The 26,785-nt window shown below is 37.6% G+C and overlaps 1 protein-coding gene across 4 annotated transcripts in view; it reads left to right on the top strand.

Annotated features, from left to right (window-relative positions):
- diaph2 (diaphanous-related formin 2) overlaps positions 1-26,785 on the top strand; it is a 1,158,885-nt gene that overhangs the window by 719,203 nt on the left and 412,897 nt on the right. For all 4 annotated transcript variants that reach the window (XM_061891998.1, XM_061891999.1, XM_061891997.1 and 1 more), the window contains one exon: positions 14,195-14,324. In XM_061891998.1, coding sequence (XP_061747982.1) covers positions 14,195-14,324 — 130 coding nt within the window. The remainder of the gene's footprint in view (positions 1-14,194; positions 14,325-26,785) is intronic.

Below are 26,785 nucleotides of genomic sequence, written 5' to 3'. Positions count from 1 at the left end.
GTTTCTCTTTTCAATATATATTTTTTTCTTTTACCGATATTTGAAACACGTAAACAAAGCACTATGTATAGATTAACATGGACCCTGACTTAAACAAGTTGAAACACTTATTCGGGTGTTACCATTTAGTGGTCAATTATACGGAATATGTACTGTACTGTGCAATCTACTAATAACAGTTTCAATCAATCAATATAAGTAACCCAAATTTCCCTGTTGTGGGATCAATAAAGGATTATCTTATCTTACCTTTAACCACAGAAATCACTTAGGCATCTTCAGAATGGATATGACTACACTGCAAAAAGGCATTGTTCAAAAACAGGAAAAAAAAAAAGACTAAAATTATGGGTAATCTATTTGAACTAAGCACAATTATCTGCCAATAGAACAACACAATTCGGCTTGTCAGGACTTTCCAAAACAAATAAAATGAGCTATCCTCAATGAACCCAAAAATACCTTAAAATAAGTATATTCTCACTAATAACAAGTGCACTTTTCTTGGTAGAAAAAAAAAAATTTGACCTTTTTTGCTCAATATGTTGAAAAATATTCTTAAATTAAGTAAATGCTCGTGCCATTATCTTAACATAATGATATGCGCTCGGCATCATGAAATGATTACTTTAAAAAAGTAGTGTTATACTTTGCATCAGTCGATATTCTAATTTCAAGCATGTTTTACTCAATGTAGGTCATAAAATCTCAGCTACAAGCTGTAATATCTCACTGAGTACACTTAGGACCAAAACCCTTAAAACAAGTAAAACACTAACATAAAATCTACTTAGTGAAAAGAATTATCTTATCAGACAGAAAATAAGCAAATATCACCCTTATTTAAGATATTTCATCTTACTTAGATTTCAGTTTTTGCAGTGTATCATTTAAAAAGGTTTCCCTGTTTTTTTTTTTGGTCCCCATATTGTCAGAAATCCCCTAAAGGTGTGTAAACAGAGCGATGTCCCCATTAAGTCGGCATTGCCAGAACACACACACACACACACACACACACACACACACACACCTTTGTCAAGGACACACAACGCTCTGGGATGAACCTGATCACATAGAGCACACTTAATGGCGGCTGGCTGAAATGTGATGTTATTGTCGATACAGATTGAGTGTATTAAAATGACAACAACAAAAAAATATATATATATATTTATTTGATGACATGTTGTTCAACCTGCAGAGGCTGCAACATATTGAATGAACGGCGCAAAACAGCTGCTCCGTCACTCCAAAAAACATCCCTGGCGTAAGCCGAGGGGGAACAACAAGCGACATTAAATAACAATTTGTCGGTGCCGCTTTTAATAATTAAAGACGCGGAACAGATTTGTGTTCATTTTAATTTGAAGCAAGGACGTAGTCTATGACAGTGTTTTTCAAACTTTTCTCAGCCAAGGCACATTTTTTTTTAAAGAAAAAAAATATGGAGGCACACCACCAGCAGAAAAGGTTAAAAAGTAAAATTCCACCTGGTTGTTGTGCCTTATTTTGAGTTTATTGGTGTTTTCCAGTGTGTAGTGCTTTAGTTCCTGCCTTGTGCTGTTATTTTGGTGGCCCTTCCTGTTTCCTGATTCATGCCTTCGTTTGAGTGCTATTACTCGCACCTGTTTTTTTTTTGTATTAAAGACTGTTTCAATTGTGCAGACGCTATCGTTCTTTGTGTAGAAATTGTTAATTGTCATGTTTAGATGTACTTTGTGGACGCCATCTGCTGCTCCGCACCTGTAAGTCTTTTTTGTCATCCAGCATTCTGTTTTTCTTTTGAGTGCTATTCTACGCGCCTGTTTTTTTTTTCACATTTGAGACTGTTTCAGGTGTGCAGACACTATCGTTGTTTGTGTGGAAATTGTTAATTGTCACGTTTGGATGTACTTTGAGGACGCCATCTGCTGCTCCGCACCTGTAAGTCTTTTTTGTCGTCCAGCATTCTATTTTTCCTTTGAGTGCTATTCCCAGCACCTGCTGTGATTTCGTATTTAAGACTGTTTAAGTTGTGCGGACACTATCTTTCTTTGTGGGGAAATGGCTAATTGTCATGTTCAGATGTACTTTGTGGACGCCGTCTGCTGCTCTGCAGTCGTTGCTGTCATCCAGCATTCTGTTTTTTTTCCTTTGAGTGCTATTCAACGCACCTAATTTGTTTTCGCATTTGATACTGTTTCAGTTGTGCGGACACTATCCTTCTTTGTGGGGAAATTGTTAATTGTCATGTTCGGATGTACTTTGTGGATGCCGTCTGCTGCTCCGCGCCAGTAAGTCTTTGCTGTCGTCCAGCATTCTGTTTTTCCTTTGAGTGCTATTTTACGCGCCTGCCTTTTTTTCCACATTTAAGACTGTTTCAGTTGTGCGGACGCTATCCTTCTTTGTGGAGAAATTGTTAATGGTCATGTTCTGATGTACTTTGTGGACGCCATCTGCTGCTCCGCACCTGTAAAACTTTGTTGGCGTTCAGCATTCTGTTTTTCCTTTGAGTGCTATTCCCCGCACCTGCTTTGTTTTCGCATTTGAGACTGTTTCAGTTGTGCAGACGCTATCGTTCTTTGTGGAGAAATGTTTAATTGTCATGTTCGGATGTACTTTGTGGACGCCGTCTGCTGCCCCGCACGCTGTAACTCTTTTTGCTGTCGTCCAGCGTTCTGTTTTTCCTTTGAGTGCTATTCCCCGCACTTGTTTTGTTTTCGCATTTGAAAATGTTTCAATTGTGTGGACGCTATCTTTCTTTGTGGGAAAATTCTTAATTCTCCAGTTTGGAAGGACTTTGTGGACGCCGTCTGCTGCTCCGCACCTGTAAGTCTTTGCCGTCGTCCAGCATTCTGTTTTTCCTTTGAGTGCTATTCCCCGCACCTGCTTTGTTTTCGCATTTAAGACTGTTTCAGTTGTGCGGACGCTATCTTTCCTGTGGGGAAAATGTTAATTGTCATGTTCGGATGTACTTTGCGGACGCCGTCTGCTGCTCTGCAGTCGTTGCTGTCATCCACCATTCTGTTTTTTTTCCTTTGAGTGCTATTCCCTGCACCTGCTTTGTTTTCGCATTTAAAACTGTTTCAGTTGTGCGGACGCCATCGTTGTTTTTGGGGAAATGTTTAATTGTCATGTTCAGATGTACTTTGTGGACACCGTTTGTTGCTCCGCACCTGTAAGTCTTTGCTGTCGTCCAGTGTACTGTTTTTCCTTTCAGTGCTATTCCCCGCACCTGCTTTGTTTTCGCATTTGATACTGTTTCAGTTGTGCGGACGATATCCTTCTTTGTGGGGAAATTGTTAATCGTCATGTTCGGATCTACTTTGTGGACGCTGTCTGCTGCTCCACACCTTTAAGTCTTTGTTGTCGTCCAGCATTCTGTTTTTCCTTTGAGTCCTATTCTCAGCACCTGCTGTGATTTTGCATTTGAGACTGTTTCAGTTGTGGGGACGCTATCCTTCTTTGTGGGAAAATTAATTGTCATGTTTGGATGTACTTTGTGGACGCTGTCTGCTGCTCTCCTCCAGCATTCTATTTTTTTTTACTTTGCAGCCAGTTCAGTTTTACTTTCGTTTTACATAGCTATCCCCTATGCTTCAGTGCCTTTTCCGAGCGGGACTTGCCTCTTACCTGAACACTGTCTCCCGCTGTGTTCTGCATATTGGAATCGTCTCACCCGACGCGTTCTACAAAGTAATAAACTACCTGCTGACACCTACTGATATGGAAAAGTATTACATGGTTACCCTGCCAAGTTGTAGACAGCACAGACACTCGACAACGGCACGTTATTTGAGGATTATAATTATTGATTTGAAAAAATATAGTGTTTGGACCAGTCAGGTGAATTTGCATAATCTCCCACGGCACACCAGGCAATATCTCACGGCACACTAGTTGAAAAACACTGGTCTATTATTAGAAGCTTAAATCCTGCCCAAAGCCACATTTTTTTTGCATATTTTAAAATGTTATTTCTACTCATCTGTTGTGCATTGACAATAAGTGTTATGCAAATAACAAAATATGTTGTACTTGCTATAACGTTAAGAGGATTAAAATAGGCCAAGAACAAATGTTTTCTACGTGAGAATAAAGATATAATTTTATAAAATGACATGTATTGTCTTTACAATAATGACCATTGAAATGTATTTCCCCAAAAAACTAGTCATATATATTTATTTATTTTTTTACATTTTGAACAATAAATTCAAATAAGCATAAAGTCATATTCTAGAGGGGCATTGAATATTGTGGATTTCATTTTTCCATCCATTTTTCTATCGTGTGTCCCTTTTGGCGTCGTGGGGGGTGGTAGAGCCCAGGGTTTTTTTTCTTATATAAATAGTATTTATTTTATTCCTGCTTGTATTTATTTTATTTGGGTTTTTATTGTATGTTTTTTTTCTTACGTGATATGGGTCTGAAATAAAATTAAATCCATAAGCTTCTGACAAGCTTCTGCTTGAATTTTTGACCACTCCTCTTGACAACATTGGTGCGGTTCAGCTAAATGTGTCGGTTTTCTGACATGGACTTGTTTCTTCAGCATTGTCCACACGTTTGAATCAGGACTTTGGGAAGGCCATTGTAAAATCTTAATTCTAGCTTGATTTAGCCATTATTTTACCCCTTTTGACGTGTGTTGAGGTCATTGTCCTGTTGGAACACCCAACTGCGCCCAAGACCCAACGTCCGGGTTGAGAATTTTAGGTAGACTTGAAGAATTTGGAGGTAATTATCCCATTTACTGTCTGCAAAGCACCAGTTCCATTGGCAGAAAAACAGGCTCAGAGCATAATACTACCACCACCATGCTTGGCGGTAGGTGTGGTGTTCCTGGAATTAAAGGCCTCACCTTTTTTCCTCCAAACATATTGCTGCGTATTAAGTTTTGTTTCATCCGACCACATAACTTTCCTCCAGAAGGTCTTATATGTGTCCATGTGATGTTAGATGAAACAAAATTTCAACCAGAAACTTGTGGATGGGTACCAAAAGGGCCTTATTGCAGTGAAACGTGTAAATAAGAAACTCATAAAAGAACCAAACTTCATGAATGTTTTTTTGTCTTCTTCCATCACTCCATCACAAAAAAAATAAGAGTTGTAGAAATGATTGTAAACTAAAGACAGCCATGATAAGTGTATCTATTCCAGGGGTCACCAACGCGGTGCCCGCGGGCACCAGGTAGCCCGTAAGGACCAGATGAGTCGCCCGCTGGCCTGTTCTAAAAATAGCTCATATAGCAGCACTTACCAGTGAGCTGCCTTTATTTTTTTAAATTTTATTTATTTCCTAGCAATCTGGTTTTGCTTTCCTCGACATTTTTAATTCTAAGAGAGACAAAACTCAAATAGAATTTGAAAATCCAATAAAATATTTCAAAAACTTGGTCTTCACTTGTTTGAATAAATTCTTTTTTTTTTTTTACTTTGCTTCTTATAACTTTCAGAAAGACAATTTTAGAGAAAAAATACAACCTTAGAAATGATTTTAGGATTTTAAAACACATATACCGTTTTACCTTTTAAATTCCTTCCTCTTCTTTCCTGACAATTTAAATCAATGTTCAAATATTTTTTTTAAATTATTATTGTAAAGAATAATAAATACATTTTAATTTAATTCTTCATTTTAGCTTCTGTTTTTTCGACGAAGAATATTTGTGAAGTATTTCTTCAAACTTATTATGATTAAAATTAAAAAACAATATTCTGGCAAATCTATAAAATCTGTAAAATCAAATTTAAATATTATTTCAAAGTATTTTGAATTTCTTTTAAAATTTTTGTTCTGGGAAATCTAGAAGAAATAATGATTTGTCTTTTTTAGAAATATAGCTTAGTCCAATTTGTTATTGTCACGCCTGTAAGATTATGTTTTGGATTTTTTTCCATGTTTGGTCAGGTTATGTTTAGTTTCTTGGACATTTAGTTCCGTCTTGGCACTTCCTGGTTTGTTTTCGTCTCCATGCCAACCCATTAGTTTTCACCAGTCATGTCACGTCCCTGTTCTCAGCCTCACACCTGGTTTCACTAATCATCATAGCTACTATTTAAGTCACTCTTTTTCTTGTCTTCTTGTGGGTTCTTCCGAGGATGTCGTAGTTGTAATGGTTTGTGCAGTCCTTTGAGACATTTGTGATTTAGGGCTATATAAATAAACATTGATTGATTGATTGATTGATTGAGGTCCTGGCATCCTAACACACGCTACCCATGCTGCACCTCCTTCATGCCCTCGTCCGTAGTTCCATGTCGTGTAAGTTTTTGTATATAGTTTATAGTCAATTGCGTTTGTAATAAGTCTTTTGTTTATGTCCATTATTTCATGCCATCGAGCAAGTGTTTTTGTTTCATGTTTGTATTGTGTAGCCAAGTTTTGTACCTTTTTGTTTGTCTTTTATTAGTTATAGTGTTTAATGGGGCGGTTTAGGTCGGTTGGTAGAGTGGCCCTGGCAGCAATTTGAGGGTTGCAGGTTCGATTCCCGCTTCTGCCAACCTAGTCACTGCCGTTGTGTCCTTGGGGAAGACACTTTACCCACCTGCTCCCAGTGCCACCCACACTGGTTTGAATGTAACTTAGATATTGGGTTTCACTATGTAAATGGTAAATGGGTTGTACTTGTATAGCGCTTTTCTACCTTCAAGGTACTCAAAGCGCTTTGACACTACTTCCACATTTACCCATTCACACACACATTCACACACTGATGGAGGGAGCTGCCATACAAGGCGCTAACCAGCACTCATCAGGATCAAGGGTGAAGTGTCTTGCTCAGGACACAACGGACGTGACGAGGTTGGTACTAGGCGAGGATTGAACCAGGGACCCTCGGGTTGCGCACGGCCACTTTCTCACTGCGCCACGCCGTCCCCTAAAAGCGTTTTGAGTCACTAGAGTAAAAGCGCTATGTAAATATAATTCACTTCACTTCACTAATAAAAAAGGTGTACTCACAGTCACGTCTTGCTCGTGCTAATCATCATCTGCGTCGAAGAAACAACCCAAATCCATGTCACGGCTTGACAGTTATATATTCTAACAAAGTGCAGATTGGATTTTAACCTATGGTATTTAAAACATGTCATCAAAATTCTAAAATGAATCTTAATCAGGAAAAAAATACTAATGATGTTCCATAAATTATCTTTTTTATTTTTTTCAAAAAGATTGGAATTAGCTAGTTTTTCTATTCATTGTTTTCGGTTGAATTTTAAAGAGTTGAAATTAAAGATAAACTGTTTCAAAATGTTTTCATTTTTTTCTTTTAAACCGTTCAATTAAGTGTTTTTTTTCTTCATTTATTCTCTACAAAAAAAACTTCCGTAACAGGAAAAAAAAAATATACGACGGAATGATGGACAGAAATACCCATTTTTTTATATATATCTATAGATTTATTTATTAAAGGTAAATTGAGCAAATTGGCTATTTCTGGCAATTTATTTAAGTGTGTATCAAACTGGTAGCCCTTCGCATTAATCAGTACCCAAGAAGTAGCTCTTGGTTTCAAAAAGGTTGGTGACCCCTGATCTATACTTTTGACCATGACTGTATATGTCATAAATCCCAATATTAGTTCGACTCCAGCATTTTTCCAGATGAGCCGACGGGAAAAACAGATACCGTCTCCGCTGACTAAATCTGCGTAAACATGCAGTTGAGTTTAATATAATACGGCGCGTTTTTTTTTTTTTTTTGGTGCGGCAGTGACAGCTTGGAGTGTGACAATAAACACATTAAAGTTCAAAACCCGTGAAATGAAGAAGGGGTTGCACAACAGCAGCAAATGACTGATCCTCACTTGATGAAGTGTGTGTGTGTGTGTGAGAGAGTGTGTTGCACTGACGACCTGTAATTGTCTCAATTTAGTGTGTGTGTGTGTGTGTGGGGCCAGGTGCTTATGCGAGCGTGTGTAAGCAAATCCAACTGCGGCTGTTTGGAGCATGAATACTTTTCAGTGTGAGTACAAAGTGCTGTGCGCCGCTAATTAGCTTCCCCCAGCAGGCCATCGCAGCCGCACGGCAATCACGGCGGGGAATGATTACGGAATAACTTTCCCGAGTGTGCATTGCAGGAAGACTTGTTGTCTTAATGTTGACGACGTTATCTCGGTGCCGGTGTTTGTCTTCACTTTACGTGCACGTGCGCTGCGAGATGGAAAAAGAAATGTACGTTTAGTTATTATTAGGGAATGGAGCTTGATTGTTGGACAATTAACTGGTCACATGTTTTCCTGCATTCTATGTTCACATCATAACTTAGAATGAAGTTAATTAATTGTTGTAGTGGTTTTCTACACCAAAATGCATCTATGTATTATTGTGTGAATGCTCCAAAGCATTCACACACCTGTGGTTTTCAACACCATAATTCATATATTTATTCAACTTATTATTATTAGTATTGTGTGGATGCTTTGGAGCATTCACACAATAATAATAAGTTGAATAAATCGATTAATTTTGGTTTTATTCATTCAACTTATTATTATTTGTATTATTATTTTTATTTTTATTGTGTAAATGCTCCAAAGCATTGCACATATGTTTTTTTACACTAAAATTTATCTATTTATTCAACTTATTATTATTGTGTGAAGGCTCCAAAGTATTCACAAAAAGGGTTTTCTACACCTAATCCATCTATTTGTTATTGTGTGAATGCTACAAAACATTCACACGTGTGGTTTCCAACACCAAATTGCATCTATTTATTCAACTTATTATTGTTAGTGTAAATGCTACAAAACATTCACTCATGTGGTTTTCAACACCATCATTCATCTATTTATTCAATGTATCATTATTATTGGGTGAATGCTCCAAATAATCCACACAAATGGTCTTCTACACCAAAATGCATCTATTTATTATTGTGCGAATGCTCCAAAGCATTCACATATATAGTTTTCAACACCAAAATTCATATATTTATTCAACTTATTATTATTGTGTGAAGGCTCCAAAGTATTCACAAAAATGGTTTTCTACACCTAATGCATCTATTTGTTATTGTGTGAATGCTACAAAACATTCACACGTGTGGTTTCCAACACCAAATTGCATCTATTTATTCAACTTATTATTGTTAGTGTAAATGCTACAAAACATTCACTCATGTGGTTTTCAACACCATCATTCATCTATTTATTCAATGTATCATTATTATTGGGTGAATGCTCCAAATAATCCACACAAATGGTCTTCTACACCAGAATGCATCTATTTATTATTGTGCGAATGCTCCAAAGCATTCACATATATGGTTTTCAACACCAAAATTCATATATTTATTCAACTTATTATTATTGTGTCAAGGCTCCAAAGTATTCACAAAAATGGTTTTCTACACCTAATGCATCTATTTGTTATTGTGTGAATGCTACAAAACATTCACACATGTGGTTTCCAACACCAAATTTCATCTATTTATTCAACTTATTATTGTTAGTGTAAATGCTACAAAACAGTCACTCATGTGGTTTTCAACACCATCATTCATATAGTTATTCAATGTATCATTATTATTGGGTGAATGCTCCAAATAATCCACACAAATGGTCTTTTACACCAAAATGCATCTATTTATTATTGTGCGAATGCTCCAAAGCATTCACATATATGGTTTTCAACACCAAAATTCATATATTTATTCAACTTATTATTATTGTGTGAAGGCTCCAAAGTATTCACAATAATGGTTTTCTACACCGAAATGCATCTATTTGTTATTGTGTGAATGCTACAAAACATTCACACATGTGGTTTCCAACACCAAATTTCATCTATTTATTCAACTTATTATTGTTAGTGTGAATGTTCCAAAACATTCACACATATGGTTTTCAACACCTTCATTCATCTATTTATTCAATGTATTATTATTATTATGTGAATGCTCCAAATAATCCACAGAAATGGTTTTCTACACCAAAATGCATCTATTTCTTATTGTGTGAATGCTCCAAAGCATTCACACATATGGTTTTCAACACCAAAATTAATATATTTATTCAACTTATTATTATTATTGTGTGAATGCTTTGGAGCATTCACACAATAATAATAAGTTGAATACTTATGGTTTTCTACACAAAAATGCATGTATTTATTTTTGTGTGAATGCTTTGACGCATTCACACACGTTTTCTACAGCAAAATCCATCTATTTATTCAACGTATTATTATTATTATTATTATTATTATTGTCATTGTGTAAATGCTCCAAAACATTCACACATATGGTTTTCAACACCATCATTCATCTATTTATTCAATGTATTATTATTATTGTGTGAATGCTCCAAATAATCCACACAAATGGTTTTATAAACCAAAATGCATCTATTTCTTATTGTGTGAATGCTCGAAAGTATTCACATATATGGTTTTCAACACCAAAATTCATATATTTATTCAACTTATTATTATTATTGTGTGAATGCTTTAGAGCATTCACACAATAACAGTAATAAGTTGAATACGTATGGTTTTCTACACCAAAATGCATGTATTTATTTTTCTGTGAATGCTTTGGCGCATTCACTCACGTTTTCTACAACAAAATCCATCTATTTATTCAACTTATTATTATTAATATTATTATTGTGTAAATGCTCCAAAACATTCAGACATATGGTTTTCAACACCATCATTCATTTATTTATTCAATGTAATTATTATTATTGTGTGAATGCTCCAAATAATCCACACAAATGGTTTTCTACACCAAAATGCATCTATTTCTTATTGTGTGAATGCTCGAAAGTACTCACATATATGGTTTTCAACACCAAAATTCATAAATGTATTCAACTTATTATTATTATTATTATTGTGTGAATGCTTTGGAGCATTCACACAATAATAATAAGTTGAATACATATGGTTTTCTACACCAAAATGCATGTATTTATTTTTGTGTGAATGCTTTGGCGCATTCACACATATTTTCTACAGCAAAATCCATCTATTTATTCAACTTATAATTATTATTATTATTATTATTATTATTATTATTATTATTATTGTGTAAATGCTCCAAAACATTCACACATATGCTTTTCAACACCATCATTCATTTATTTATTCAATGTAATTATTATTATTGTGTGAATGCTCCAAATAATCCACACAAATGGTTTTCTAAACCAAAATGCATCTATTTCTTACTGTGTGAATGCTCCAAAGTATTCACATATATGGTTTTCAACACCAAAATTCATCTATTTATTCAACGTATTATTGTTATCGTGTGAATGCTCCAAAACGTTCACACAAATGGTTTTCTACACCAAAATGCATCTAATTATTATTGTGTTAATGCTTGGAGCATTCACACACATCGTTTTCCACACCAAAATGCATCTATTTATTGAACTTATTATTGTTATTGTGTGAACGCTGCCAAACATTCACACATATGGTTCCCAACACCGACATTCATCTATTTATTCAAATTATTATTATCATTGTGTGAATGCTCCAAATAATTTACACGGATGTTTTTTTACACCAAAATGCATCTATTTATTATTGTGTAAATGCTTCAAACTACATTATGTCAGCATTTCAGTTCAACTTCAGCATTGGAGCATTCACACATTATTTCTCCAGGAAGTGCCTCATCCAGTATAAAATGATATGCTGTTTGTATAAAACACTGCACTATTGTTAAAGATATAATAATGGTAATACATGTTCACACTAAAATAGGTATACATAGTAAAACAAAAAGCAAGATCGCAATTTGCCACGTTAAATATGAACATGTATCTTTGGGGGTTAATTTAGGGATTTTCCGATTTAATAAGTGCACCTTAAAGGGTTAAACTTTGTCATCTATCAGAGGGTTTCAATTTGTTTTTTATTACAGGCCTCATTGCAGCTACGGCTGCCCTCAGAGGGCCAATATATATGAATATTAAAGTATAATCGCCTAATGATATTATTACACAATTGCCTCGGCTTTTGATTATTTCATTAATTGCGTGCAATTTGATGGGTGACGTTCTTTGAAATCATAGGTGAGGGTGCACAGCAGAAACAGTGTAGCAAAAAAGTAGTTAGTCAGCCACCGATTGTGCAAGTTCTCCCACTTAAAATGATGGCAGAGGTCTGTAATTTTCATCATAGGTACACTTCAACTGTGAGAGACAGAATGTGGAAAGAAAAATCCAGGAATTCACATTGTAGGAATTTTAAATAATTTATTTGTAAATTATGGTGGAAAATAAGTATTTGGTCACTTCAAACAAAGAAGATCTCTGGCTCTCACAGACCTGTAACTTCTCCTTTAAGAAGCTCCTCTGTCCTCCACTCGTTACCTGTATTAATGGCACTTGTTTGAACTCGTTATCTGTATAAAAGACACCTGTCCACAGCCTCAAACATTTAGGCTCCAAACTCCACTATGGCCAAGACCAAAGAGCTGTCAAAGGACACCAGGAAAATAATTGTAGACCTGCACCAGACTGGGAAGAGTGAATCTACAATAGGCAAGCAGCTTGGTGTGAAAAAATCAACTGTGGGAGCAATTATCAGAAAATGGAAGACATACAAGACCACTGATAAGCTCCCTCGGTCTGGGGCTTTACGCAAGATCTCATCCCGTGGGGTCAAAATGATCATGAGAACGCTGGGCAAAAATCCTAGAACTACACGGTGGGACCTGGTGAATGACCGGCAGAAAGATGGGACCAAAGTAACAAAAGTTACCATCAGTAACACACTACGCCGACAGGGAATCAAATCCTGCAGTGCCAGACGTATCCCCCTGCTTAATTCAGTGCATGTCCAGGACCGTCTGAAGTTTGCCAGAGAGCACATGGGAGAATGTCATGTGGTCATATGAAACCAAAATAGAATTTTTTGGTATAAACTCAACTCGTCGTGTTTGGAGGAAGAAGAATACTGAGTTGCATCCCAAGAACACCAGACCTACTGTGAAGCATGGGGGTGGAAACATCATGCTTTGGGGCTGTTTTTCTGCTAAGGGGACAGGTCGATTGATCCGTGTTAAGGAAAGAATGAATGGGGCCATGTATCGTGAGATTTGGAGCCAAAACCTCCTTCCATCAGTGAGAGATTTGAATGGTTAACCAAATACTTATTTTCCACCATAATTTACAAATTCTTTAGAATTCCTAGATTATTTTTTCACATTCTGTCTCTCACAGTTGAAGTGTACCTATGATGAAAATGACAGACCTCTGCCATCATTTTAAGTGGGAGAACTTGCACAATCGCTGGCTGACTGAATACTTTTTTGCCCCACTGTATGTATTAGGTATTTAGGTTTGTGCAAATAAAAAAATGAATCTGCAAGTTACAAGATAAGAATTTTTTTGGTCAAAATTAAAAAAAATAAAAAAAATATTTAGTATAGAAATTTTGGAACAATTTCCCTAGTTTTTGTCCATGGTTATGAAGTGCTATATTGACCCTGGGCCTTGAGTTTGACACGTGATAAACTACAAACATGTTAAAACCATTTTAATTAGTTTTTTTTATCCATCCATCCATCTTCTTCCGCTTATCCGAGGTCGGGTCGCGGGGGCAGCAGCCTAAGCAGGGAAACCCAGACTTCTCTCTCTCCAGCCACTTTGTCTAGCTCCTCCTGGGGGATTCCGAGGCGTTCCCAGGCCAGCCGGGAGACATAGTCTTCCCAACGTGTCCTGGGTCTTCCCCGTGGCCTCCTACCGGTTGGACGTGCCCTAAATACCTCCCTCGGGAGGCGTTCAGGTGGCATCCTGACCAGATGCCCGAACCACCTCATCTGGTTCCTCTCGATGTGAAGGAGCAGCGGCTTTACTTTGAGGAAACTCATTTCGGCCGCTTGTACCCGTGATCTTATCCTTTCGGTCATTACCCAAAGCTCATGACCATAGGTGAGGATGGGAACATAGATCGACCAGTAAATTGAGAGCTTTGCCTTCCGGCTCAGCTCCTTCTTCACCACAACAGATCGGTACAACGTCCGCATTACTGAAGACGCCGCAGTTAGTTGGTTGTTTTAATGAAATAGTATTTATTTTATGCATTTGTATTGTATTTTATTGATTCTGATGTTAATGTAACATTGCAAACTGCTGACATTCAACTTTTTAATATTACATAATATTTTACCCTATGCCAAATTTATTCTAAATATACTGTACACTTGAACATTGCTTATGGTATTTTATTGTATTTCCTTTTAGCTGCGAGACACCAAATCGATAACTCAGTGCACGACGCTGCTTCACTTTCTGGCGGAGAAGTGTGAGGAAACGTTCCCGGAGATCTTGAGGTTTCCAGATGAGTTGGAGCACGTGGAAAGTGCCAGCAAAGGTAAGTCTCACATCTTCTGTATACAAATCGATATATAAAGATAGGTATGTGTGTGTGTTTGTGTGTGTGTGTGTGTGTGTGTGTGTAAAAATGTGTATCTGTGTGTTTATGTATGTGTATATATATGTATATATATATATGTATGTATATACACACACACACACACATATAAATATGAAACTTAAAACTAAAGATATATATAAAACTGATTTTTAAAACTATTTTTAATGGATGGAAGATAGTTTAGCGAACTCGCCTCCTCGACAGTGCAAGCTATGGAGGATAAACTCAGAGAAGATAAAAGTGATCAAATCTCTAACTTAACTGACTTTTACTGTATTAAGCAGGCCTGGGCAATTATTTTGACTCGGGGACCAAATTTAGAGACAACAGTGTGTCTGGGGGCCGGTATATTTATTTTTAGGAACACTAATAAAATACCTCACTATAATGTATGATTGAATTCTAAAAACGTTATGGCAGACCGCCTTTAAAAACGGAATGGAATTCTAAATTTGTTTACTGAATGAGACACCCAGAATGTACATGAAAATAAAGCATGTGGGATATACAATACTAACTATGAACGATGAAACACTGAATATTGACAACATATGAACGTCACCTACCCTCTCGATCGACATATTTTACAATAAGGAACACTAATAAAAAAAAAACTCACTATAATATCTGATTGAATTCTAAAAACGTTATGACAGACCGCCTTTAAAAACGGAATGGAATTCTAAATTGCTTTACTGAATGAGACACCGAAAATAAAGCATGTGGGATATACAATACTAACTACGAACGATAAAAAACTGAATATTGACAACATATGAACGTCGCCTACCCTCTCGGTCGACATATTTTACAATGAGGAAAACTAATTAAAAAAACTCACTACAATATCTGATTGAATTCTAAAAACGTTATGACAGACCGCCTTTAAAAACGGAATGGAATTCTAAATTTGTTTACTGAATGAGACACCCAGAATGTACATGAAAATAAAGCATGTGGGATATACAATACTAACTATGAACGATGAAACACTGAATATTGACAACATATGAACGTCACCTACCCTCTCGATCGACATATTTTACAATGAGGAAGACTAATTAAAAAAAATCATTATAATGTCTGATTGAATTCTAAAAACGTTATGAGAGACCATCGTTAAAAACGGAATGGAATTTTACATTTGTTTACTGAATGAGCTTAGATGATATCGGGTCCAAAGAAGCTGGCGGCGATCCTGGATGTTGTTGATGAATAGCTTTCGCTTTGCATAGTAGAGCTTTAACTTGCACTTACAGATGTAGCGACGAACTGTACTTAGTGACAGTGGTTTTCTGAAGTCCATGTGGTGATATCCTTTAGAGATTGTTGTCGGTTTTTGATACAGTGCCGTCTGGGGGATCGATGGTCATTCAATGTTGGTTTCCGGACATGCCGCTTACATGGAGTGATTTATCCAGATTCTCTGAACCTTTTGATAATATTATGGACCGTAGATGTTGAAATCCCTATATTTCTTGCAATTGCACTTTGAGAAACGTTGTTCTTAAACCGTTTGACCATTTGCTCACGCAGTTGTGGACAAAGGGGTGTACCTCGCCCCATCCTTTCTTGTGAAAGACTGAGCATTTTTTTGGGAAGCTGTTTTTTATACCCAATCATGGCACCCACCTGTTCCCAATTAGCCTGCACACCTGTGGGATGTTCCAAATAAGTGTTTGATGAGCATTCCTCAACTTAATCGGTGTTTATCGCCACCTTTCCCAACGTCTTTGTCGCGTGTTGCTGGCATCAAATTCTAAAGTTAATGATTATTTGCCACAAAAATATATATATATTAGTTGAACATCAAATATGTCGTCTTTGTAGCATTTTCAACTGAATATGGGTTGAAAATGATTTGCAAATCATTGTATTTTGTTTTTATTTACATCTAACACAATTTCCCAACTCATATGGAAACGGGGTTTGTATATTCATATTGGAGTACCAGAGTTGGTGTCAGAAGTGGGATCCAGTCCTCATTTGCCCACGCTGTAGACAAAGTATGTAATCTATACAATACAGTCAAATGGAACAGATTACTATGCAACTTTTTTTTTATTGAGTTGATTATGTCCTTTGACGACGGCTCAATTTGAGTTGTTTGTGCGACCACAGTCGGGGAAATCCGCGCAATTCTTATTAAACGATTCCAAACATCATAATTACTCATTTAATCTACTTCAACTAATTATATGATTGACTCAGGCAGCCGGCGTGCCGAGCACGTTCAGAGGACCGGATCGTCCTGGCGTATTGATGTCTATAGGCAACATTTTTTTAATTAATCAGCTTTGTGAAATTCATTGGGGTAAATTAGTCGGCGAGGAAGCGCTGGAACGGCGGAGGCCAGGAAATAAACGACTGGCGCCAAAGCCATTAGGAATTACTCAAGGACAGCAGATGGAACACACAATAAGGATTTTTTTTTTTTTTTTTTGAGTCATTATTGTGCGGCGGACTACATTTCAAGTTGTATTTGGTCAAATTTTGTGCGCCGGCTTGGTCGGTAGCTTTTCCGGAGTTTACTTTATCCGACTCAATCACAGGGCTCACAACAAAGCCGGGGGGTTCACGGGGGAGTAATATAGGTTTCATTCATTAGTGCAATCAGGTTTAGCGGGGACATATTGCTTCCTTGATTGGCTCCTTCACACCTTGCTTTCAAAGTAGGGCACTCACCTTTTTTACCGTCCTAATCAGCACCTTGCGGCCATTCCGTTCAAAATGAGGCTATTAAAGCATGAATTGGATGTATCGTTGATTGCATCATTGACGGCGAAAGCACTTGAAAAAAAAGGTATCTGATTTTTAGGTGAAAATTTCCACCAAAACACGACCGGGTTTGCATGCACTGACTCGATCCATCCATCCATTTTCTACCGCTTATTCCCTTTCGGGGTCGCGGGGGGCGCTGGCGCCTATCTCAGCTACAATCGGGCGGAAGGCGGGGTACACCCTGGACAAGTCGCCACCTCGTTGCAGGGCCAACACAGATAGACAGACAACATTCACACTCACATTCACACACTAGGGCCAATTTAGTGTTGCCAATCAACCTATCCCCAGGTGCATGTCTTTGGAGGTGGGAGGAAGCCGGAGTACCCGGAGGGAACCCACGCATTCACGGGGAGAACATGCAAACTCCACACAGAAAGATCCCGAGCCTGGATTTGAACCCAGGACTGCAGGACCTTTGTATTGTGAGGCAGACGCACTAACCCCTCTGCCACCGTGAAGCACTGACTCGGTTTTAGTATAATAAATCATGCACTGAAAATGAAATAATTTGTCATGAAGCCAAGTAAAGTTGTAGCATATAGTAATTGCATCAACTGGTGTCAACCAGGGGTGTCCAAACTACGGTCTGCAACTACTGAAACCCACTACTACCGACCACGCAGTCTTATAGTTTATACATCAATGATGAAATATTAACATTGCAACACATGCCAATACGGCCTTTTTAGTTTACTAAATTGCAATTTTAAATTTCGCGCGGAAGTATCCTGCTGAAAACGTCGCAAAATGATGACGCGTATGATAATCGCATAATTACACAGTATTATGGACGTCTGTGTTGCTGAATCTTTTGCAATTTGTTCAATGAATAATGGAGACGTCAAAGAAGAAAGCTGTAGGTGGGAAGCGGTGTATTGGGGCTGCCTTTAGCAACACAATGATGCATACTAGATGATGCCAGTCACCCTCTGCATAGCGTTATCAGTAGCCAGAGGAGCCTGCTCAGTGCTAGACTGCTTCATCCCAAGTGCAGGACTAATAGACTCAAAAACTCCTTTGTCGCACACGCCATTAGACTGTACAACTCCTCTCTGGGGCGGGTGGTACTAGGATGACAGGGGATGCAAAACCATAACAGTGCAATACGTTTTCACAACATGGTCACTACTGCCTACTTTGTCTTGTTATATTCTATTTTTACTGTTATAATTTTATTCCCATTGTTGCTTTTTATTTTTTATTCTTATTGTAGTATTTCTCAATTTTGTTTCCATTTAAACCCCCATTATTTACTTTATACTTTTTTTTAAATTGATCTCAACTCTGTACACTGCTGCTGGAATTTTAATTTTCCTGAAGGAACTCTCCTGAAGGAATCAATAAAGTATCATCCATCCATCCATCCATCCATCCATCCATCCATCCATCCATTCATTCATTCATTCATTCATTTATAAACACAGCCCGTGTTTCATTGTTTACATTCCCGAAAGATGACGGTGAAGCTTTACTATGGAACAGAGCGGTCAAGCAAACACGGTTCCCTACCACATGTCAACCGGCAGGTTTCGGTGAGAAAATGGTGGTAATAAGTCGGCTCTTACCGTAGACATGAGCGGAGAGCTTGGGTCGTTCTTCCTGCACCAGTCAAAGAGGCAGCTGCGGACTCTCTTGCCTCCTCCCACCGCCCGCCCCAGACCGTCGGATGCTTCCGACGGTGGTTGCGGGGTTGCGGCTTGGTCCTTGCTCCCCCACCCCCTCCGCCAAGGAGCGGATACCAGACTCCCTGCGGTCTGGAATCGTCTTTAGGGGTGGGTGGAGGGATTGTCACACACACACTAGGTGTTGTGTAATTTGTCCTCTGCATTCAACTCATCCCCTTTATCACCTCCTGGGAAGTGAGGGGAGCAGTAAGCAGCAGCGGTGGCCGCGCCCGGGATTAATTTTTTGGTGATTTAACCCCCAATTCCAACCTTTGATGCTGAGTGACAAACAGGGAGGTAATGGGTCCAATTTTTTATAATCTTTAAGGGTTTGAACTCACAACCTACCGATCCCAGGGCGGACACTCTAACCCAGGGGTGTCCAAACTTTTTCCGCTCAGGGCCGCACATGGAAAAATTAAAACATGCGTGGGACATTTTGATATTTTTCATTTTCAAACCATAACAAAATATATGGATTTTTAAACATTTCCATAAAGGTTCTCTGTTATTAAAATATTAAAAATAAGTCAAATTTGTATTATTTTTTATTTAACGCTTACAGTAAATCTCTACATCAACTTAAAAAAAAAAAAAAGGTTTTATGGCTTTTCTGTCGAAAACATATTTGTTTTTTTTAATAGTAAAACTGAAATATCCAGTATTTAGTAATTAGAGCCCTAAACGATCAATAATGCAGGACACCATTGATTTTAATTATTTAATATTTTTGAGTAATCACAGTGAAAAGATAAATAAAATACCACTTAATATATTTGGGATTCAAAAGGTGCCCCACTCAGAAAGTGATACATTTTTTAGTTGTTTTTTTTTAACTTTCAACACTTAAGTTACGAGATCAACTTCAGATGTATCTGTCAATTTTACGTTTTAACTATTATTTTGTTTGTTTTATGCTGTTTTGTCAAAGAAAACTTTGTTTTTATATGGCAACTGCACAATATATGCAATATTTACCACATAAAACATTTTAAAGATACATTTTTGAACTGTTTGGAGCTTTGAAAAAAATTCGTTATAACATGGATTTTTTTGTCATTATTTTTTGTTTTGAGCAATGGCAAAAAAAGTAAAAAATACAAGCAATTTTGTCTGTCTTTTCTTCCTTGGAGCAGTTTTTTCTGTATTTTATTCAAAAATTGCGCTAGAGCGCAATTTTGAGTTTTGGGGTTTGTTTTTTTCAATAGATCGCAATTTTTACCAGTCCTGACGTGTGTGCCAAGTTTGGTGAGTTTTGGAGCATTTTAAGGGGGTCAAATTACAGCTCAAAGAGGCAAAAATTGCATTTTTTGCAAACATTTTGTTTTGAGGGGGTTTTTGCCGACTTCCTGTTGATTTTTGCTCAGAAGTTTAAATTGTGAAATGTAGGTCTAAGTCAGTCCTACATAGGGGTTTTAGTTTCATGTCTCTGACATTCCTACTGGAAGTTAGAATAAATTGTGTCTGTGTTTTCTTCCTAGGAGCAGTTTTTTCTGTGTTTTATTCATAAATTGCGCTAGAGCGCAATTTTGTGTTTGGGTAATTTTTTTTTTCATTAGATCGCAATTTCTGCCAGTCCTGATGTGTGTGCCAAGTTTGATGAGTTTTGAAGCATTTTAAGGGGGTCAAATTACAGCTCAAAGAGGCAAAAATTCAATTTTTTGCGAACATTTTGTTTTGAAGGGGTTTTTGCCAACTTCCTGTTAATTTTTGTTATATAAGTTAAATTGGGAAACGTAGGTCTAAGTCAGTCCCACATAGAGGTTTTAGTTTCATGTCTCTCGACATTCCTACCGGAAGTTACAAGCAATTTTGTCTGTGTTTTCTTCATAGGAGCAGTTTTTTTCTTTGTTTTATTCAAAAATTGCGCTAGAGCGCAATTTTGTGTTTGGGTAATTTTTTTTTTTCATTAGATCGCAATTTCTGCCAGTCCTGATGTGTGTGCCAAGTTTGGTGAGTTTTGAAGTATTTTAAGGGGGTCAAATTACAGCTCAAAGAGGCAAAAATTGCATTTTTTGCAAAAATTTTGTTTTGAAGGGGTTTTTGCCAACTTCCTGTTGATTTTTGCTCAGAAGTTTAAATTGTGAAATGTAGGTCTAAGTCAGTCCTACATAGGGGTTTTAGTTTCATGTCTCTGACATACATACTGGAAGTTACAATAAATTGTGTCTGTGTTTTCTTCCTAGGAGCAGTTTTTTCTGTGTTTTATTCAAATATTGCGCTAGAGCTAGAGCGCAATTTTGAGTTTTGGGGGTTTTTTTTTTCTATAGATCGCAATTTCTGCCAGTCCTGATGTGTGTGCCAAGTTTGGTGAGTTTTGGGGCATTTTAAGGGGGTCAAATTACAGCTCAAAGAGGCAAAAAATGCATTTTTTGCGAAAATTTTGTTTTGAAGGGGTTTTTGCCAACTTCCTGTTAATTTTTGTTATAGAAGTTAAATTGGGAAATGTAGGTCTAAGTCAGTCCCACATAGAGGTTTTTGTTTCATGTCTCTACGACATTCCTACCGGAAGGTACAAGCAGTCTGTTTTTTTTTTCTAGGGGGCGCTAGAGCGCAATTTTGATTTTTGGGGCTAGGTTTTTTTATTAGATGGCAATTTTCGCAGATCCTGATGTGTGTGTCAAATATGGTGAGTTTTGAAGCATGTTAAGTGGGTCAAATTACAGCACGAAGAGCCGGCGGAATAATAAAGAATAATAATAATAAAACATTACAGTTTCAATAGGGTCCTTTGGCCCATTGCAAAATGACTCCAAAGGAGTCCTTTTGCAATGGGCCTGGTGGACCCTAATAAACAAGATGCCATTGGCTATTGATCAGTGTCAGTGCTTTAATAGCAATGCAGCCTACATACCCAATCGGTAATCGTGTGACGTTCACGGTAAGAGCCAATATTTCCATACCCTGACCTCATATTTATGTCGGTGGCCAATTTCTCTCGTTAAAGTCACTTTGAGATGAATATATGTGTGAGGAGGAGGGGGGTCTGACAATGCAAACGCTGTGATTCCACTCTGTGACGACTGCAGTGACAATCTGTCTTGACAATGTGCGAAAAGAGAAAATATGACACAAATGCTCTCATAAATCTATTTAGTCTAAGACACAGCCAAGGGCAAAGTACTTTGTGCCCGGGAGAGAGAAAGAGGGAGGACTTTGAGGATATTAATACTGCTGTGAATATATCTATTATCCACGTTCATTTCAAGGCTCCGCCGCGTCGCACAAAGCAGCGGCCGGTTTCTCCCCATTGAAACTCCTCCATGTGCTCGGCACTGTGTTACTTAGACAAAATGCCTTTCTGGATGAGCAGGGGAGAGGAAGCCATCATTTGTCTTTCTTTTTCAATGGACTTGTGAAAGGTCCGCAAGTTGAGAAGGGTTCCTCTTGTGCCAGAGCAGAACGGCCAACGAGCTGACTGCAGCTTGCAGAAGGAAATATTAGTGTCTAGAATATTAGCACTTCTGCTAATGCAAGCTTACACACACACAGTATATATATATACTGCATATATATATATATATATATATATATTTATTCAGTCCGCGGCTAAACCGCGGGTCGGGCGGGTGACATGACGAAAAAATAGATTTTAAATAGATTCGGGCGGGTGGCGGTTGAACCATTTGGAAATATATGATATACATGGTTCAGAGATCGGTAACTTTTGCCGTTCAAAGAGCCATTTTGGACCCGTGTCAAAAAGCGAAGAAGACATTAGTTGACGTAAACATTCTCAAGTATGTCTGCCGGCAGTCACCAAGTAAATAAGTATTAGGGCGTGCGATGAAGCCTTTGCCTTTGACGCCTTCTACAACATGTGCAATGTACTTGCAGGTCCTGCAATATGTTGTGTGTGGCTTCTGCTTCCACACGCACACGACTGCAAGGCATGCTGGGTGACACAGAGTACACTAATGGTTGTGATATAAACAATTTTAACACTCTTACAAGTATGCGCCACTCTGTGAAGCCACACCAAACAAGAATGACAAACACATTTCGGGAGAACATCCTCACAGTAACACACCATAAATGCAACACAGCAAATACCCAGAATCCTTTGCATCCATGACAATTCCTGACTATATTATAGCAGCAAACCCCCCCCCCCCCTGTGCGTCGGTAAGGTGGGCGGGGTTGGGGGCGCGGGGGTGTAAAGTTAATTCAGGAATCTGTTTATTGCAGTGTTGATGGGTCAGGTTTGGTTTTGGAATTGGATTGCATTGTTATGGTATTGCTGTGTATTGTTTAGTTGGATTGATAAAAAATACAATGAAAAAATAAAATTAAAATCGATATTGTTAAAATAAGAATCAATTCTGAATCGCACAACGTGAGAATCGTGATTCGGATTTGAATCGATTTTTTTCCCACACCCCGAATATATATATACATATATATATATATATATATATATATATATATATATATATACATATATATATATATATATATATAGGATTATTAATACTGCATACTTTGTGATGTATTTTGTATTTGTGGTTGTGTTTGTCTGAGTAACTCTCGCGATCAAAGCTCATTTAATACTCTGCATGTAGTGCTACATTTGACCAGTAGAGGGGCGATAACGCTACACTTCAGATTTAATTATGTTGAGACGCATATATCGTGTGCAATATTTGCTGTGGATATTGTTTAATTTCTATATGCGCAACCGTCTGTAGTTTACTGTGGAATGTAATAACAGGAAACCTTCTGTTTTATTTATGTAAAAATACACAATGGAAGTTATACTTTATTTACCTAATAAAGTCTAAATCAATGACAAATTGGAAATTAATACAACTGAGGAAGGAAAAGAAAATAATGAACACGGAACTTCTGTTTCTTCATGCTGTTAACTATCTGTGTTGTGGCACATGCTGGAAACGAGTAGCGAGGGCAGAATAATACATTTATTGACTATTGACAGTGCGGTGTGAAAGCCGGCGTGTTTACTTTGCAATTAAGTAAACACAGTTTTTGAGTGGAGGCACTTTCTGATGAAACATCCACAATTCAAAGAGCCCTTGGACTCTTAAAATTGTGGCTCTCTTCATGATGTACTTGAATAACCCTTGCCTAAAACAATGGTAAATGCATATGATATTCATGTTTATCATAAAAGAAAGAGCCTCCTAACTTCGCGGAAATTTGCCTACCACAGGGGACCGTGGAATGTATTCCTGGCAATAATGTAGGGAAAACTGCATAAACCAAAAAAATAAAAAATAAAATAAAATATACTTGCATTTACTTTTAAACAGGTCACAGAGAAATTGGTGTCAACAAAACAAACATATTTACGTTTTACATATTACATTTTTTTTGTAGGAGCACCACTTTTATTACTTAATTTTATGCCATATTTGTTTTAGTATATACATTAGTATAGTCATTATGTGTAAAAAAAAAAAAAAGAAATACTGAGATTGTTTACCATAGTTTCATGTCTCTCCGACATTCCTACCGGAAGTTACAAGCAATTTTGTCTGTGTTTTCTTCCTTGGAGCAGTTTTTTCTGTATTTTATTCAAAAATTGCGCTAGAGCGCAATTTTGTGTTTTGGGGTTTGTTTTTTCAATAGATCGCAATTCTTGCCAGTCCTGATGTGTGTGCCAAGTTTGGTGAGTTTTGAAGCATTTTAAGGGGGTCAAATTACAGCTCAAAGAGGCAAAAATTGCATTTTTTGCAAAAATGTTGTTTTGAAGGGGTTTTTTCCAACTTCCCGTTGATTTTTGCTATAGAAGTTTAATTGGGAAATGTAGGTCTAAGTCAGTCCTACATAGAGGTTTTAGTTTCATGTCTCTCCGATATTCCTACTGGAAGTTGTGTATTTAAGACTGTCCAACACCCATATTTGTATAAAAATAATTGCATTCGGGTTGCATTGTGAGTCAGGTATATAATGGGGCGCTATTAGTGGCGGCAGCAGGTGGGGACACTTATCAATAAACATGAACTGTTTTGTATGATCAATTGAACTTGTGTCATATTTGAAAATGTTATTCTACTGTATGTCACTTTAGCATGTACGTTCCACCATTAGTCGTCGCAGCCTCACAGCCAGAAATGGAAACAATTTCCTCACCGGTCGTCTAAGGGATTCTCATCCCTGGACTCTGGAAGTAGTAATAGAGAAGGATCGGGGAGGTCAGCGGTGGAAAAGGACAGTCTGTCATGAGGAATATTAGGAAACCGACCTGTCGAGTTTCACTGCCCCTGGATGAAGGATGACTTCCAGAGTTTTCTTTCATTTTTTCCACCCCCAGTTCTTACTTCTCTTAAGTTATATATGGTGCGACCAAGAACAATTCCCCTTTTTACCCCATATTCTGTTCTTCAGGCTGAGTTACGACACCATGCAGGCCTGTTAGTAGAAAAGGAAACAGTGATAACCGAGAGCTTCAGTGTGTGTATGACACTGAAAGTAATGCTTCAATATCATTGTGGACCATAGATCCTTGGAGTAGTGATGTCAATAAAAAAAAAAATAAAAAAAAAATATATATATATATATATATATATATATATATATATATATATATATATATATATATATATATATATATCTATTGTAAAAGGTCTCTTTGCCGTGAGGGTTCTCCTGAATCCGAAAGATCCTCCGTGAGCCCGGTAGGCAGTTTGAATACAAACTTTTGTATTACAACAGTCTGGTATTGCTTTTCAGTATTCTCTTTAAGGCGTGTCGCTCTCTTTCCAGCTCCCAACTCCAACCCTGTGTCTCATTCTGGCTGCTGCTAATAAAGGCCACAGGTGGTTAAATAACAAAGCCCACCTGGGCCATCTACTCACCTGTCGCTGTCTTCGAGGCCAGTCCTTGCATACCCGGTTACGCAGGCCACGTCCCCTCCATATATATATATATATATATATATATATATATATATATATATATATATATATATATATATATATATATATATATATATATATACCTTTAAGAAATATACCATGAACTGATTAACGTGGACTTAAACAAGTTGAAAAACTTATTCGGGTGTTGCCATTTAGTGGTCAATTGTACGGAATATGTAATGTACTATGCAATCTACTAATAAGTTTCAATTAATCTGTCAGCGTTAATTTTTTGACGAACCCCAAGATGCTGAGAACGAGGCAGGCATTGCATAAGAAAACATGATTTAATTAAACACTAAGAAAAGAGCAAACCAAAAAGGGTACCAACAAAAGGTGCGCACGAGGCGGATAACAGCTTGCATGGGAGCTAGAAAACAAAACAAGCTTAGCATGGAAGCTAGCAAAAACAAAAGGGCCTAGCGTGGAAGCTAGGCAGGAAAACAGAAGTCGTACTTGTAATACGAAAACAAACGGGAAGCAGGGAACAAAAAACAGTAAGCTACAAACAGCTAACGAATATAGCTTACCGCTGCGCTGCAACGACAAGTAGAACTGATAATGACACCACACGGCACGAGTGACAATACAGAAGCGACAATAATCCAGCACTGACTGGAGGACAAAAGCAGGTAAAAATAGGAAGTGGGCTGATTGACACCAGGTGTGGCCGAGTGCCAATCAGCCGCAGCTCAGGGAGAAAGACAGGAAACCAACAAAATAAGAGCGCTGACAGGAAATACTACACACACAGAGGAAAAAAATAGAACACAAACAAACTGTCAGGGGCAAGCCTGACACAATTAATCAATCAAAATATAATTTTAAAAAACGGGACTTGTTCTGAGTTCTGGTTTTGTAGTCGTGTCATCAGCCGGACAGTCCGTCACAAATTTACCTGGAACTGTTTTTTTTTTTCCCCAAACGCAGTACTCATCGGCAGGTCGATGATGACGTGGCGAATATTTCCCAGCTAGACTCCGGTTGCAGCTTGTCCGTCAAGAGATTCTAATAAGACGTAAGATAATGAGGAAGATTGTTGTACAAATGAGCAGGAAATTGAGTTTTC

The sequence above is a fragment of the Nerophis ophidion genome, linkage group LG29, assembly GCF_033978795.1.
Source record: "Nerophis ophidion isolate RoL-2023_Sa linkage group LG29, RoL_Noph_v1.0, whole genome shotgun sequence".
NCBI classification, from domain to species: Eukaryota; Metazoa; Chordata; class Actinopteri; order Syngnathiformes; family Syngnathidae; genus Nerophis; species Nerophis ophidion.
Note: the sequence above shows the minus strand (reverse complement) of the source record. Positions and strands in the feature narration are given on the sequence as shown.